We start from the raw sequence: 18,344 nt of genomic DNA, 5'->3' as shown, positions 1-18,344 counted from the left end.
ACTACAGGCCAATATCACTGATGAACATAAATGCAAAAATCCTCAACAAAATACTAGCAAACAGAATCCAACAGCACATTAAAAGGATCATACACTATGATCAAGTGGGGTTTATCCCAGGAATGCAAGGCTTCTTCAATATACGCAAATCAATCAGCGTGATACACCATATTAACAAATTGAAGGAGAAAAACAATATGATCATCTCAATAGATGCAGAGAAAGCTTTTGACAAAATTCAATACCCATTTATGATAAAAAACCCTCCAGAAAGTAGGCATAGAGGGAACTTTCTTCACCATAATAAAGGCCATATATGACAAACCCACAGCAAACATCATCCTCAAGGGTGAAAAGCTGAAACCATTTCCACTAAGATCAGGAATAAGACAAGGTTGCCCACTCTCACCACTATTATTCAACATAGCTTTGGAAGTTTTAGCCACAGCAATCAGAGAAGAAAAAGAAATAAAAGGAATCCAAATCGGAAAAGAAGAAGTAAAGCTGTCACTGTTTGCAGATGACATGATACTATACATAGAGAATCCTAAAGATGCTACCAGAAAACTACTAGAGCTAATCAATGAATTTGGTAAAGTAGCAGGATACAAAATTAATGCACAGAAATCTCTTGCATTCCTATACACTAATGATGAAAAATCTGAAAGAGAAAGTAAGGAAACACTCCCATTTATCATTGCAACAAAAAGTATAAAATACCTAGGAATAAACCTACCTAAGGAGACAAAAGACCTGTATGCAGAAAACTATAAGACACTGATGAAAGAAATTAAAGATGATACCAACAGATGGAGAGAAAGACCATGTCCTTGGATTGGAAGAATCAACATTGTGAAAATGACTCTACTACCCAAAGCAATCCACAGATTCAATGCAATCCCTATCAAATTACCACTGGCATTTTTCACAGAACTAGAACAAAAAATTTCACAATTTGTATGGAAACACAGAAGACCCCGAATAGCCAAAGCAATCTTGAGAAAGAAAAACGGAGCTGGAGGAATCAGGTTCCCTGACTTCAGACTAAATTACAAAGCTACAGTAATCAAGACAGTATGGTACTGGCACAAAAACAGAAATATAGATCAATGGAACAGGATAGAAAGCCCAGAGATAAACCCATGCACATATGGTCACCCTATCTTTGATAAAGGAGGCAAGAATATACAGTGGAGAAAAGACAGCCTCTTTAATAAGTGGTGCTGGGAAAACTGGACAGCTACATGTAAAAGAATGAAATTAGAACACTCCGTAACAGCATACACAAAAATAAACTCAAAATGGATTAGAGATCTAAATGTAAGCCCAGACACCATCAGACTCTTAGAGGAAAACCTAGGCAGAACACTCTATGACATGAATCACAGCAAGGTCCTTTTTAACCCACCTCCTAGAGAAATGGAAATAAAAACAAAAATAAACAAGTGGGACCTAATGAAACTTAAAAGCTTTTGCACAGCAAAGGAGACCATAAACAAGACGAAAAGACAACCCTCAGAATGGGAGAAAATATTTGCAAATGAAGCAACTGACAAAGGATTAATCTCCAAAACATACAAGCAACTCATGCAGCTCAATATCAAGAAATCAAACAACCCAATGCAAAAATGGGCAGAAGACCTAAACAGACATTTCTCTAAAGAAGATATACAGATTGCCAACAAACACATGAAAGAATGCTCAACAGCATTAATCATTAGAGAAATGCAAATCAAAGCTACAATGAGATATCATCTCACACAGGTCAGAATGGCCATCATCAAAAAATCTACAAACAATAAATGCTGGAGAGGGTGTGGAGAAAAGGGAATCCTCTTGCATTGTTGGTGGGAGTGTAAACTGATACAGCCACTATGGAGAACAGTATGGAGGTTCCTTAAAAAACTAAAAATAGAACTACCATATGACCCAGCAATCCCACTACTGGGCATATACCCTGAGAAAACCATAATTCAAAAAGAGTCATGTACCACAATGTTCACTGCAGCTCTATTTACAATAGCCAGGACATGGAAGCAACCTAAGTGTCCATCGACAGATGAATGGATAAAGAAGATGTGGCACATATATACAATGGATTATTACTCAGACATAAAAAGAAATGAAATTTAGTTATTTGTAGTGAGGTGGATGGACCTAGAGTCTGTCATACAGAGTGAAATAAGTGAGAAAGAGAAAAACAAATTCTGTATGCTAACCCATATATATGGAATCTTAAAAAAAATGGTTCTGAAGAACCTAGGGGCAGGACAGGAATAAAGATGCAGACCTAGAGCATGGACTTGAGGACACACGGAGGGGGAAGGGTAAGCTGGGACGAAGTGAGAGAGTGGCATGGACATATATACACTACCAAATGTAAAATAGCTAGCTAGTGGGAAGCAGCCACATAGCACAGGGAGATCAGCTTGGTGCTTTGTGACCACCTAGAGGGGTGGGATAGGGAGGGTGGGAGGGAGATGCAAGAGGGAGGAGAATGGAGATATATGTATATGTATAGCTGATTCACTTTGTTATAAAGCAGAAAGTAACACACCATTGTAAAGCAATTATACTCCAATAAAGATGTTAAAAAAAATCTATTGGAAGCAGCAAATGCATTTCTAAGAGGCAAGTTTATAGTGATAAAGGCCTTCCTCAAGAAAAAAAAAATCTCAAACAGCCTAACCTACAATCTAAAGGAATAGAAATAGAACAAACAAAGCTGAACATCAGCAGAAAGAAGGAAATAATAAAGATCATAGAAGAAATAAATAAAATAGAGCCTAAGTAACAACAGAAAAAAATAAATGAAACTAAGACTTGCTGTTTTGAAAAGATAAAAGAAACTGATAAACGTCTACTAAGAGGAAAAGAGGACCCCAATAAAACGAAATACAGAAGGAAAGAGGAGAAATTACAAGTGATATCACAGAGGTACAACAAATCATAAGAGAGTACTACCAACAGTTATATGCCAATAAATTGCATATCTAGAAGAAATGTACAAATTTCTAGAAACATGCAACCCGCAAAGGCTGAATTAAGAAGAAACAGAGAATTTACAGATTGATCACTACTAGTGCAACTGAATTTGTAATAAGAAAAACTCCCAGTAAACAAAAATCCAGGATTGGATGGCTTCACAGGGTAATTCTACCAAACATATAAAGAAGAGCTAATACCTATCCTTCTTAAACTATTCCAAAAAATTGAAGAGGATGGAACACTCCCAAATTCATTCTGCAAGGTCACCACTACTGTGACACCAAAACCATACAAAAACACTATAAGAAAAGAAAATTTTAGGCCAATATCGTTGATGAATATAGATTCAAAAATCCTCAACAAAATATTAGCAAACCAAATACAACACTTAAAATGATCATATACCATGATCAATCGGGATTTATTCCAGGGATGCAAGATTGGTTCAATATTTGCAAATCAATCACTGTAATATACCACACTAACAATAGTAGGATAAAAATCAAATGATCATCTCAATAGATGCAGAAAAAGCTTTTGACAAAGTTCAACATCGATTCATGATAAATACTCTCATCAAATTTGGTACAGAGGCAACACATATCAACATAATAAAGGTCATTTATGACAAACCCACAGGTAAAATCATACTCAATGGTAAAAATCTGAACATCTTTCCTCCAAAATCAGGAACAAGACTAGGATGCCCACTCTCACCACTTTTTTTTCTAATGTCACATGGCCATATGGTTTTTTAAAAACATTTATTTATTTTATTTACTTCTTTTTTTTTTTTTGGCTGTGTGGGGTCTTTGTTGTGGCACGCAGGCTTCTCTCCAGTTGTGGCGTGTGGGTTTTCTCTCTCTAGTTGTGGTGTGTAGGCTCCAGAGCGTGTGGACTCTGTAGTGTGCAGGCACACGGGCTCTCTCGTTGAGGTGCGCCAGCTCACTAGTTGTGGCACACGAGCTTAATTGCCCCGTGGCATTTGGGATCTTAGTTCCCCAGCCAGGGATTGAACCCACATCTCCTGCATTGGAAGGCAGATTCTTTACCACTGGACCACCAGGGAAGTCCCTCTCACCACTTCTAACATAGTATTGGAAGTCCTAGCCACAGCAATCAGATAAAAAAAAGAAATAAAAGGCATCTAAATTGGAAGGAAAGAAGTAAAAACTGTTATTACAATACTTGCAGATGACATGATACTTTATGTAGAAAACCCTAAAGTCTCCACCAAAAAAAAAAAAAAAATAACATAGTTAAGTTACAGGATACAAAATTATATACAGAAATCTGTTGCTTTCTATACACTACTAATGAACTATCAAAAAAAGAAATTAAAGAAGCAATACCACTTAAAACTGCATCAAAAAGAATAAAATAATTGTAATAAATTTAACCTAGGAGGTGAAACTCCTATACTCTAAAAACTATAAAACATTGATAAAGGAAACTGAAGATGATACAAAGAAATGGAAAGATATCCTGTGTCATGGACTGGAAGAATTGTTATTGTTAAAATGTCTATATTACCCAAAGCAATCTATAGATTTAATGCAATCCCTATCAAAATATCCATGACTTTTTTTTTATAGAACTAGAACAAATAATCCTAAAATTTATATGGAACCACGAAAGACCCTGAATAGCCAAAACAATCTTGAGAAAAAAGAGCAAAGCTGGAGTATCATGCTCCCTGACTTCAGACTATACTACAAATCTACAGTAATCAAAACAGTATGGTACTGGAATAAAAACAGACACACAAGTCAATGGAAAAGAATAGAGGGCCAGAAATAAACCCACACATTTATGGTCAATTTGACAAAGGAGACAAAAATATGCAATGGAGAAAAGATAGTCTCTTCAATAAGTGGTGCTGGAAAATTGGACAGCTACATGTAAAAGAATGAAATTAGAAAATTTTTCTTACACCACATACAAAAATAAACTCGAAAGGGATTAAATACTTAAATGTAAGACTGGAAACTATAAAACTCCCAGAAGAAAACAAACATAGCAGATCACTCTTTGACATAAGTCATAGTATTTTTTTTAGATCTGTCTCATCAGGCAAAGGCAATAAAAGCAAAAATAAACAAATGGGACGTAATTAAATTTAAAAGCTTTAGCACAGCAAAGGAAACCATTGATAAAACGAACAGGTAATCTACTGAGTGGGAGAAAATATTTGTAAATGATATAACTGATAAGGGGTTAATATCCAAAATATATAAACAGCTCATCAACTCAATATCAAAAAAACAAACAACCTGATTTAAAAATGGGGAAAGGACCTGAATATACATTTTTCCAAAGAAGACATACAGACAGCCAGCAGGTGCATGAAAAGATGCTCAACACCACTAATCATCTGGGAAATGCGAATCAAAACCACAATGAGATATTACCTCACATCTGTCATTATGGCTATCATCAAAAAGACCACAAATAACAAACGTTGGCGAGGACGTTAAAAAAATGGAACCCTTGTACACTGCTGGTGGGAATGTAAATTGGTGCAACCACTATGGCAAACATTTTGGAGGTTCTTCAAAACACTAAAAATAGAACTACCATATGATCCAGCAATCCCACTCCTGGGTATATATCCGAAGATAATGAAAACATTAATTGAAAAAGATATATGTACCCCAAAGTTCAGAGAAGCGTTACTTGAAATAGCCAAAATATGGAAACAACCCAAGTGTCCATCAATAGATGAATGGATAAAGAAGATGTGGTATATGTATCCAATGGAATATTACTCAGCTATCAAAAAGAATGAAGTTTTGCCATTTGCAACAACATGGATGGACCTGGAAATGGATGGACTTAGTGAAATAAGTCAGAGAAAGATGAACAGTGTATGTTATCACTTATATGTGAAATCTAAAATATAAAACAAATAAATATATATAACAAAACAGAAATAGACTCACAGATATAGAGAACAAACTAGTGGTTACCAGTGGTGAGAAGGGCTGGGGAGGGGCAAGATAAGGGTAGGGGATTAAGAGGTACAAACTACTATGTATAAGCAACAAGGATATATTGTATAGTTCAGGGAATTATAGCCATTATTTTGTAATAACTTTAAATGAAGTATAGTCTATAAAAATATTGAATCACTATGTTGTATACCTGAAACTATTATAATATTATAAATCAACTATAATTTTAAAAAAGGAAAAGAAAAGGGAAAGTCAGGGGCAGATGGAAGAAGGCTTCTTGTATACTTAAATCACAGAATTAGAGGGCTGGAAGAACTCTCTTAAAGGGTTCCTAAGTACTCTCCAGTCCTGGCTACACATTAGAATCACCAGTACATCTTTTCAAATGCAGATACGTAGGCCTCATCCCAAAACTACTGATTCAGAATCTCTGAGACAACGGCCCATGAATCAGTATTTGTTTAAAAAAGTACTCCAAACTATTTTTTATCTAGTCATTTTGGCACCAGTCTTAAAATCAGCATTTAGGAACCACTGAGCAGACAGATCTGAAATTTGAATCCTTCATTATAGGGAACTCATTATCCCTATTTTTCCCAGGCAAGCATGTGGCTCTCTTCTAACTCTGCACACTAAAAGTGGACATCTTGGAGATTAAAATAAAACCAAGAGGACTTTGGTATTTACATATACATACCTATATTTTAAAAATTAAGTCCTGCTATACTTGTTCTAAGGACACCTCGAATAAGACTGTACATGTAACATTTATCCAAACTCATGCAACATATCCCATACTCCTTATGTATGTATTCTTGAATAATTTTTACCCAATACAGTCTATGTAATAATAGGGTATATAATAAGTTGTGATGTATTTGATGACCATTTTGAGTTAACAGTCAATATTGACAAAGAGTAAAAGTTTAGGTCTAGTTAGCTTCTAGAAAATGGGTACAAACTGTGGAGGGGGGGGTGTAGGGGCAAAAAAATTTTTCCTCAGCCCTCTTAGGGTCTCTGCCTAGGTTTGCAACTTAAACTACGACAGATGAACAGAAGAAAAGAATATAATTTAATAAAAGTTTTACATGACACTGGAACCTCCATAAGGAAATGAAGACTGAAAGAAATGGTTAAACCTGTGTGTTGTTATGCTAAGTTTGATGAAGAGTGGAACGTCGCGGAAAGAGTGATTGGGCAAAGAGTACGAGCTAAATACAACAAACTGTGGGAAACTTAGCAACGCCTGTTTGTTCCGATTCTTTTTGGCGTCACCTTGTCTTTGGAGATAAGGATGCTCCTTTCCTCTGGGTATAGGGAGAGCGCCTCTCAAATGAGGGTTTTCGGACCTGCTTCAAGGCGGCAGTGTGGGGGAGGTCTTTCTCAAACTCCTTCAACTTAAAACATTCAAGATGCCAAAGTGCTATATTTTGGGGTTAGTGTGTCCTGAACCCCATCAGGGGACATTAGGAATAGGTGATTAGAAGAAACAAGAAAATTGTAGGCCAAATTAGAATTAGTCTTGGGGTTCTAGCAGTATGAAGACCTGGAAAGCCAAAGGTAGGAAAGAACCAAAGATAAAGAATCTAGTTTCTTTGAATCTGAGGTAGCTATGTAAGCCCTCTAGTCTGGAACTGAAAGTGAAAACATAAGAGATTCAGGAAAAAGAAGATAGATTTCTCAGAAGTTTTTACCAAAAAGGGTTGAGTTCAGGTGAAAGAACCTTCAAAAACCGAGAACCAGAGTAAGCAAGGCTGACCTCAAACTAGGTTTTGCACTTGCCTCCCAACCTTAGTAAAATCCATACTATGAGTGCTCTTGACTATAAAATACTTTTTGCACTTTACAAAGAATGATCTGTGTATAGGCCTATCAGTGACTCACTAATGAGGAGGGGCACACAGGAAATTATGAGCAAAGAATGTGCTAATGCTATCAAGGCTTAGAAAGGAATATCTCTTACTCATTCCAGCCTCTCAAGTGGTAACAACCAGAAGCGATCTGCAATGAACTCAGGATGCCCTGACAATCACAGAGAGTAACTAAAAACATTAGCTTAACAATGTACTAAAAACTAGAGATATACCCAGGTAGCTACCTCTTTAAATTGCTCAGATTAGTTCTCCTAAGTTAAAGAGGAAATATTTTTCTAGATTACTTCCACGTCTGTACTATTACATGTCATTTAACAATATAGAATGCATAGAAATATAAGTCTTTCTCTAGTGGTTCCATAGGCCTCAAATTCAATTCGTTTTATTATGGTATGTTAAGATTTTTCAATTGCCCTATGAACACGGCCTCAAAAGTCTGTTGCGTGCTTCCTAATCAAGATATTGCCAGAAGAAAAAAGGGAAAGATTAAAAATCAACAGCCATCTACCCCTTAGCACTACTTGCGTTCAATACCACAGGACACTATCTGTCTTTATAAAGTGCTATATATGATCTAAGCACAATTGACTTCTCTCTGGATAGAACCATAACAGTCATAGGCTTTTAGAGCTGGAAGGAAATGGTCATTTAATGCAACTCCTCATCACCATCGTCAGCAACAAGCATTTATTGTTTGCCTGCTGTGTCCTAGGTTAATACCACCAAACAGAAGCTGCAAAATTTAAGGCCATTTATATCAAAATGATGGTAGATGTAGGGAGAGGTTAAAAAGGGAAACAGAAATCCTGGAATCAAAATAATTATAGAATCTCTGAGATGAACAGGAATTTAGCAAGGAATGAATTTAGCAGGATAAAAGGAATTTAGATTGATCCAAAATGTATTTTTACAGGGAGAAAAACTGTAGTCTAGAGAGGTTACAAATTGTTCAGTGATATAAGGCAATTAACTAGTGGCAAAGCTCAAACTTGAGCCCAAGTATACTGACTCCTAAGTCTAAGGTTCTTTCACTACAGCTTGTAACCTAAACTATACCCTTTTGCTATAAAACCAAAATTATTTTCCATCATGAACAGATCACACAACTATCCAATGTCTACATACTAATATCCCTACATTTAAAGAAATTGAAAAAAGAATTTGAAAAAAATTTAAACTTAGAAGAATTTGAAAAAACTTAAAATAGGACTTTCCTATTCTTTGAATACGATTTCTTATAATTTTTGAACCACTATGCAATTGACTGATCCCTGTATATATGCACAATTACCAAACAGTTCATATTAGAGTCTTACAGTATGTAATCTTGACTTTCTGACAAGGTTACCATACTTGGACCATTTTTTCCATGTCAATAACTAGACTGGATCGGGCTAGCCTCTAAAGTGTGGGAGGCAAGGTAGCAACGGTATTCTATACCATGATTCCCATAGGACCCAATGTCCGGAAGCCAACAGCTCCAATTCCAGCTTTATCAGTGATTTATTGTAGACTTCAGTAACCATTAACACTAAGGTTTTCAGTTCTGTTCAGAAAAGAGACCCTCAAATTGATGAAATTATCCAAGAATAAAGACAATACTTTTGTGCTAGGTTTTATATAGGCATAGAATTGTTCAAATGACCATGTGAATACTCAGATTACTTTAATAATGAGAAGGATAAAGCAAACTCCTCATAAATTTTTCTAAATTTTTGAAGAATGTGATGTTAGCAGAGTATTTCTCTACCTTACCTCAGGTTCATATTACAAGTATCTGATGAAATTTTATGGAATTCTTAAGAGACCTCTGTGATTTATATTTATGAAGTAAAATATTTAGCTTCACTATATTTTGCATATAACAGAATAAGAACTAAGATCAAAATTAAGTATGTCTGTATGTGTTTCAAATTAAACAAGAAGAATTGAGCTTAAAGTCAAATCTCTTGAGGTGGTCAGTCGTTTGAGTTTGTATTTCCATGTTTGTGAGAGCTCAAAATACTTGTATAAAGAAAATGTTCTTAGTTAACCTATTTTTATTGAATACCCACATCTCTCAAAGGTAATTATAACTTGCTTTTGCAACATAAAGTAGAAGTCAAATTATTCGATTTTATGTACATAATGACATAAATGAAATGTAGTCAGAGATAGAGTTAAAACAACCCTGGGCTTCCTTGTGGTCTTCAGACAGCATTTTCTAAACTCACAGTTGAGTCCTTGTCTTTACTCACCCACTTAAAAGGCAGTTTCAAGATGGATGAGGCAGCAACAAGGCAGCCCTGGTCTTAATAGCAAAGCATAAAGTCAACAATTTAAACTTTCAGCAATACTGTGCACAGCAACAAGAAAAATGTGTTCATAAGGCAAAAATAAAATTAAATTTTTAAGTACTTTTTCATCTTCCCTTTATTTTCCTGTTCTTTGTTTTTTTAAAAAATTTATTTATTTTTGCCTGCGTTGGGTCTTCGTTGCTGTGCGCAGGCTTTCTCTCTAGTTGAGGCGAGGGGGGGCTACTCTTTGTTGCGGTGCGTGGGCTTCTCATTTCAGTGGCTTCTCTGGTTGCGGAGCACGGGCTCTAGGCGTGCGGGCTTCAGTAGTTGTGGCTCTCGGGCTCAGTAGTTGTGGCTCGTGGGCTCTAGAGCACAGGCTCAGTAGTTGTGGCGCCCGGGCTTAGTTGCTCCGCGGCATGTGGGATCTTCCTGGACTGGGGCTCAAACCCGTGTTCCCTGCATTGGCAGGCTGATTCTTAACCACTGCGCCACCAGGGAAGCCCTATTATTCCTGTTTTTAGATGCATCTCATTAGCAAAAATACTTAGAATGCAAATATTTTAGTAAAGGATAACTCTGTTGAAATTATTACAAAAGATTTTGACATAGCTGTTTGAAGAGTTTCACCTGATTAATAATTTAGAGTCTACTTCATCTTTAAGAACAAAAGAAAAATTGATAATATTCCTTCATCTTAATTCCTCCTACTCAAGAGAGGATAAGAGAAGAGCTTCCTCTGCCCCCTAAGTTGCATTCTTCTTTTTACCCAACCTCAGATCAGAGGAGAAGAACAATGAAGTAAGCGGGACACATTCTGGGATGTGAAGAATGCAATTCTTTACATAAGTTTGTAAGACAGTCCAATGTACAATCGGGTAAAGAAGAATGAAACATTTCTTTGATTCTATTGTCACTTTACCACATGCCACATTTTTCTCAAGAAAACTGAACTACAGAAAGACTGAGAAGAAATTTAATTATATAGCTTCCTCCATCTTAGAAATCCTCAAGCAAGAAACAAAGTCATAACAGGCAGCACTTTTATTAGCTCCATTTCCCAGATCTTTAAATTCCTATTATTTTAATTGAGAGTAGAAATATATTATTTTGTTCAGCCAGGTAAATCATCTTTGGATCTAAGACTTCTTAAATTAAAGGAAATAACTAATTTTGTCTTTTTGATTAACTCTCTGGGAGCTGAATTTCCCTTAAACCTTTAATTATATCCATAGGTAAAGGGAAGGAAACATCCTGCAAACAATCACGTTCTTCTTTCAATAACCAAAAGTCAAGGCTATCATCACAATAAATGCTGGATGCAGATTCCATTGCATCATTTAGCTCATTTCTCTCTGACCTCACAGCCATTCCAAAGGAAAAAAGGAGATCTGGTTTCTTATAAGTATTACAGAGGTAAACAGCAGAGAGGTCAGGCAAAATTGGCATAATTTTGCTTATCCCAGAAATTACAAGAAATCAGTGATTAAATGTCAGCTTCACCATCTGCATAATGAGGGAGAGAGGTGGGCTCAGGGAACTGTTAAGTCCCTTACTGTTCTGACACTGTGAATTAGTGAGGTATTAGAAGCCAAATCCCTTTGTTCCCCTCCTTCTATCACTAGCAGTTGCCAACTCTAGTTTTGAAGCAATCATTAAAGTAAGGGATGAACTGGCACTGGCCACATGGCCAACTCTACAGTGGTATACAGTGGCTCAAATGAAAAGTATATACTATCCCATTGTTGCAGTAAGAAATTCAGAATTAGAGTAGGCTGCATTCAAGTTCCAACTCTCTGATACTATAATGAAGCAGGCTCAGAAACCAAGGATGGATGGATAAAGAGTAGCAGAGTGAACTACAATCCAGACTGACCTCTGGCCCCTCACACTGGCCATGCCCCATTATACGTGAGTGACTGCTCCAAGGAAGTCAAGGGGAGCCAGGAGTTCAGCTCATACAGGACCTAAGGTTATATTCATCTTCCTCTTCTTTTAATTGTAAATTCATTCAGAAAGTAAAGTGGCATGCAGAAACTAATGCAGTTACATTTGCCCATATACAGAACTAGAACATCCAACAAAACTAAAGGCCCAAAGGGAAAATTTCAGGGATATCTTACCGTATCTCAAACCCAATGCTTCAGTAAGTAGTAGCTTAGACGTACAAACAAATGCAATGTTCCATTGGGGCACAATTCTACTTTCTTATGTTTGAGCCTTTAGGCCATGCCATTTTCGCAGTCAACAACACCCTATGGCTCCTCTGGAAATCCGCATCTCTAATGAAAACAAACAAACAAAAAACCACCTTCCGAACTCCCCAGGGGAACCTGATCACCCAAACAAAATCAATTGTTTCACCTTCTGCCCTCCCACAGCCCTTTGCTTGAGCCTCCATTACAGCATGCATTTCATTATTTTTGCATTCTCTTTCATTGCCATGACTTTTCTATTGCTATTTTCTAATGAGTAAGCTCATTGAGGTTGGGGCTCTATCTCACTAAGCACCAGGTACCCTCACAGCACCCAGTACAGTACTTCGTATACTGTGGCTCTTGAATGTTTTTAGGATGCTTACCTGGGCGCCCTCCTAAGATGAAATCTTTGGCATGAGGTTATCCTTCCATTTGCAATTTGAGTTCTGACTTTCAGTACAAGGAAGATTACATTCAATAAACTGAAGGATGTTAAAATAGGTATGAGATTCTAAGTCAATCCCTATTCTCACATGTGATTGACATAATAAAAACTTTCCAAAGTGACAACTTTGAGTTTTTTCCTTTCTACCGGGGAGCTCTTTGGGTTGCAAAACAGCAATTCGTGAAATAATATGGAGCTATACTCAAAGGAGAGTTGGTAGGAACCATACACAAAAGGATGCACCTCAGTGGCATATGGAAATCTGATTCTGGAAGCACATCTGTAATCACTATTAAACAGAGCCACATGACTACTGTATGTCCTAGAGAGTCTCGCATGATGTCATACACTAATGCAAAGATTAGAGGCCACAGTCTGTGTATCACTCTGCCGAACATTTCTTTTAATTTAGTTGGGCTGAACACATATAGAAATGCACAATTCAATCAAGGATCGGGTTTAACCATAAACATTAAGGTTAAAGTTAAAGGGATTATTACTGACTAGACAGGATATTATATAAATATGGCTTGGGATTGATAACAAGCTCTAACTATAAAATACTCATTTGGAAAGGAGGACAAGGCTATACAATGAGAGGAAGACAAAGATTCTGCTAATGTATAAATGATAAAACAGGCCATTATTTAATCAAACCCACACAGGGCACTTTAACATGATGGACACTGAGAGCCTCATTTTATGCTATCCATACTGGAGGCAAAATTAAAGGATGCCATTCTAGCACTTTCAGAAATAAACACCTTTGGATAGAATCTAAGGCAGAGGCCCCTTATAGCAAATATCAAACTATCATGGATAATGTTATGGTGAATCTTCAACACACTTATTTAAATGCATTGGATTAAAACAAAATTGATTTGCTCACTGTCTATCTTCCTTCTCGATGTGGAACTCCAATTAAAATCAATAGGTTTGAAGCTTGTAAGCACAGCACTAAATTATTAACACCATGAGTTCTTTTAGAAAATTAACACTGAAAAAGTGGAATTTTACATAGACTTACTTTTTCATTCTGCATGAGAAAGTGGTTGCAGTATAATTTCCTTCCAACATTTCCCTCTTTAATCAAATCTATACTTTGAACGAATTTAATCAAATAGTATTTGCAAGGAGTTACCCAATGGAATCTTAGGACTAAGGAAATTTATCTCTTGGGTCCTGCTGGCTTTAACATTCTTTGATCCCAAGAAAATGATACCGATGGCATGATGTGTCAATAGCAAACAATTTTAATCTTGGCAAACCCTAAGAATGGAGCAGAGAGGAGATTATAGAATGCTCTAAAAGAATGCTCTCTAATTTTTCAACAATCCATTTCCCACTTTTCATTTCCCCAAAGTGAAAAATATCATCACAATGTGTGCTTATGTGTGTGTATGGGTGCATGGCTAAAAGAATAATGTTTATTATTTTTTATGCCCTATCTACTTCTTTAAAAGAATTGGAGCAGTGCATTAATAAATAGGAATACACTCAGAAACTAAGTAAAGTGGGATGTGTATGTGTAACAGTTGTACCTGAAAACCTAAGCTAAGAAGAACTACTACAAGTGAGCATAAGTTAGTTCTGTGCCCCGCACCACGATACACTCAACATATATGAGAAATTAGCTCGCATCAACAAATTTGTTACATTAACAAAACAGGGGCTGGATTTCAACATCCTCACTGATGAGGATTTTATCATCAGTATCCCCTTTCCTTTGCACAGGGAGTACCAGTTCATTTGAAAAAAAAAAGTCCTAAATATTGCCATATTTCCATTTTCCCAAAGAATTTCAGCTTAGAGAACTCTTCTTCTCTTTATTATAAATTAATCTCTGCTCAGAGTTCATCAGCTTTTCCTGAACTAAAGTTTCTCAAACCCATCTCCATCCTACCCTACACCCCACTGTCAATAACATTTGTGAATGTTCTAATCCCTATCCCTAAAGGTACAGATTCTTCAGTTTTTAATCCCCATTGATCTGTGCTGACATTGCTGAAATCTATTCATGTCATCAAAGCACAATATTAGAAAAATTAAATTTTCAAATAAAGGGGAAAATGCTACTGAAATTATGAGATACCTACTAATATGAGTTGAATTTTTTAATCTTTAAGAAATACCATTATAAACATAAGGCTGTTTACATGTTCTCCATAAAACCATGGCTAAGGTAATATATTTTAGTAGTTGAAATATATGGTCCCGTTCACTTTGCAATCAACTTAACGAAACTGTAATTCTCCAATAAGGATAATCAACATCCAGTACCAAATCTGAATACATGTACAAAATCTGATTTTTTTCCTCCAAAAAATATGCCATACAATCTGTTTAGAAACTTTAAAGGACCATAGGATTTTAGAACTGGAAGTGATCTTTATAAAATACTTGGCGGTTTTGATTTTATAATGAGTGATTTCTAGCTGGGGATGGGGTAGGGTGGGGCAATGACAAACAAGTAACCTCAGGATGCAGACAAATGGCAAAGTTCCTTAATTAGTTTTTGAATTGCCATAACGAAAATAATCTTGATGAGCAATTCAAAGTAATTAGAATGCTTTGAACAGTATGCTACCCAAAAAGATCTGTGATCTACAACTTGAGCTGACTGGTACCCTATCATTTTACAGTCCTAACCAGAGATAAAGTACCATTCACCAAACAAATCTTTATGGCCCTCCCCAAAAGGACCCACAGAAGATTTTGAAAGACACAACCTTAGAAGTCCATTTGTCTTTTCTTGTCTTGCCTAATTTCATTCCCTTCCTTTCTTTCCCTTCTTCCCACCCAGTCTTAAAGCCAGCTCAGCCAACCAGTGATGCCTTTCCTGACCATCTCAGAAGCCTCACATGACTCATCCATCCTAGGAATTTCTGATCAGGTTAGTAGGGAGCCACTGAAAGCTTCTAGCAGATGAGTGAAAAAATAAAGTCTGTGTTTCAGGTAGTTTCCTTATTTCTGCACGTTGCCTTGGAAAGTTGTCAACACAACTTTCCAAGTGTATTTAGTGACAGAGGCCAGAAAGGCATGATAAAAGAAGCGATGATGTCTGACATTTCCCAAGAAAAAAACACTGCTAGAACTTCATGATTAACTAAATATGGAGATAAAGGAAATCAGCAGCAAATTACAAATAATGCCTGCTGGTCTTTTTCTCCCTTGATAATTTTGTGATTGACCAATATATGTTTTATGGCTGATGGCACCTCCCCTACTAAATCAAGTAGTTAAGTGGCATTTGGTAGAGCCTGATTACTCCATATGCGGTGATCTAATAATTTTAATGCAGTTTTGATTAAGTACTATTCTCCTTACTGCTGACAAGGTACCTGAGATGTTAATTGTAGGGTGAAGACACTTATTCAGTACAAGGAGGAAACAAATGTGATTATATCTGACACCTAATACTCTCTATTCACTTTCCTTCTCTAATAGATATAGCCCCTTAATTTAAAATAGTGAAAAGCAATCAGTGCCCTCCCTCATAGTCCTATAAAATTCAATCACTTTTATTTTCTTGCTATAGAAACTAAGAAAAATATTAAAATATATTTGTATATACATACACATAATTTATCATTCATTTTTGTTACCAACAGAACTTTCTATATCACTCAACCATTAAAATTTTTGTCTAGAAAACAAATAAAAATGTATTTCCCTATTAACTATGATCTGGAGTCTTTCCTTGAATTAAGCATTACGATAATGGGACCAATATACAAGTCAGTTACCTCAAAAAGAGAAACTTTCCTATTATCTTACTGTAAACCTAATCCCAGAGAAAATACTATAAAATGCTTCCTTTTTTTAGATCAGCAATTCTCAATGAGGTTCCATGCCCTAAGACAGGGTTTGGCAAACTTCTTCTGCAAAGGGCCACGTAGTAAATGTCTTAAAGGCTTTGTGGGCCAGGTACAGTCTGTGGTCTCTGTCACATATTCTTTTTTAACAACTCTTTAAAATGTAAAAAAAAAAAAATTTTTTTAGCTTTCAGGCTACACACAGACTGCAGGCAGGATTTGGCCCTTGGCTCTAGTTTGCCAACTGCTGCTCTAAGGAATCTACTGTGTGTAATAAACTCCTCTCTAGTGCATCTAGAATGGTTTTAGTTGTGTCCTTCTTGGGAGAATTGAGAAAACATTAACTCATACCACTGTCTCTGTTTTGTGGTGCAGAATGACAATTGCAATTGAGAAAGGCTGCATTAGATTAACAAAACTCCAAAAACACTACTGGAAGAAGGTGATCATTATTTTTTAAAAATACAGGCATTCAAAAATATTTACAAGGGAGAGGGGAAAATCCAAAATTTCAAGGAAACTTCCTTTTGTACAAAACATAAGCCAAACATTATAGCCTTACTACCTCTTAGTAGAAAATTAATTACACATAGTAGAAAAGTAATTACACATTAATTGCCTCAGTAGAAAATTAATTACATCCAATTCAAAATTTGCTTGGAATGGATACATGATCTCTTATCTTTTATAAATAATAGCCTAGTCCAGACTCCTAAGCAGAATCCCCAAAGCTCACAGTTTTACATTTGAGGAGATGCGTGCAGGCATTATTTCACAGCATAAAGGAAGAGAATACACTACATTCTTCATTCTAGTAATTAGGAGAAGACAATTTAGTGTCCTACTAGGAAAAAAGAATTAAATTCTCAAACTCTGGAATCATCTACAACTGTGCTTTATCTTTCAATCAGGATCATACTTACACTATGACTGCACGACACACTGTCATTAAAGAATAACACACAAGAGTAATCAAATTAAATTGCTTTGGGTTATACAGATTGACTCTCCCAAAAAACCCAGGCATGTGGATGGACAATGGGGGAAAGCTGTCTCTATCCTGGAAAGTGGGGAGGGGGCTGCAATCCCTGGGCAAAATACAATGTTGTTGTTGGTTTTATCCAAGTATGAAGACATTTATACCTTTTAAACTATTGGAAAGTTAAACGCCAACAATAGAATAATGTAGTATTTGGTATCCATAAGTCTTCTTAGAAAAAAGTAATTGGACTACATACTTCTCTAGAACTCTTCTCCCAGCCAAGATATAAATCAAGTGGTGCTAAAAAGTGATTAAGCAAACTTATTTTAAAGTAAATCTGAGATGCTACACAGCTTTGAAATGCTCCAAAAAACTGTTTTAATCATTCCCTGAGGGAGAATTTTAAGGCCAGAACCTACTGGAAAAGTAACAATCATATTAATTCCAGTCATTTGGAAGAAAGATTTCTTCTCTTTAGCCTTCCCTTCCCCATCCCCAAATAACAGTCCAAATTAGTCAAATATAATCCAGTGATAATCTGGCACTTTTCCGTGTTAATGAAAAGTATTCATTTTGCCTACAGAGGGAAAAAAAGGCCACCCAAAATGACTCCAAGTGTCTAGAAACAATTTATTGGTGCAGTACACACGCCACCAATATTGCACATCTTAAACAGAAAAGCAGCTGAAATCACCATCCCTATGATGTCAGCTCTCCCCCCTGATCTTTCACAAGCTTTCTCCCAACCACAAAAGACTCTTTACATTTTCTTGCCATAACAAGTCGATTACGTAAATGTAACTTTTATCACAGAA

The 18,344-nt window shown here is 36.2% G+C and overlaps 1 protein-coding gene across 2 annotated transcripts in view; it reads right to left on the bottom strand.

The window, feature by feature from the left end:
* STK26 (serine/threonine kinase 26) overlaps positions 1-18,344 on the bottom strand; it is a 63,591-nt gene that overhangs the window by 31,344 nt on the left and 13,903 nt on the right. The window contains exon 1 of one of the 2 annotated variants that reach the window (XM_082445379.1): positions 13,760-16,710. The exons of the other annotated variant lie outside the window; for it this stretch is intronic. Coding sequence (XP_082301505.1) covers positions 13,760-13,774 — 15 coding nt within the window. The 5' untranslated portion in view covers positions 13,775-16,710. Of the gene's footprint in view, positions 1-13,759; positions 16,711-18,344 lie in introns of those variants that run through there. 2 annotated transcript variants of the gene reach the window in all.

Source organism: Balaenoptera physalus (assembly GCF_965194825.1).
Source record: "Balaenoptera physalus genome assembly, chromosome: X".
NCBI lineage: Eukaryota > Metazoa > Chordata > Mammalia > Artiodactyla > Balaenopteridae > Balaenoptera > Balaenoptera physalus.
Note: the sequence above shows the minus strand (reverse complement) of the source record. Positions and strands in the feature narration are given on the sequence as shown.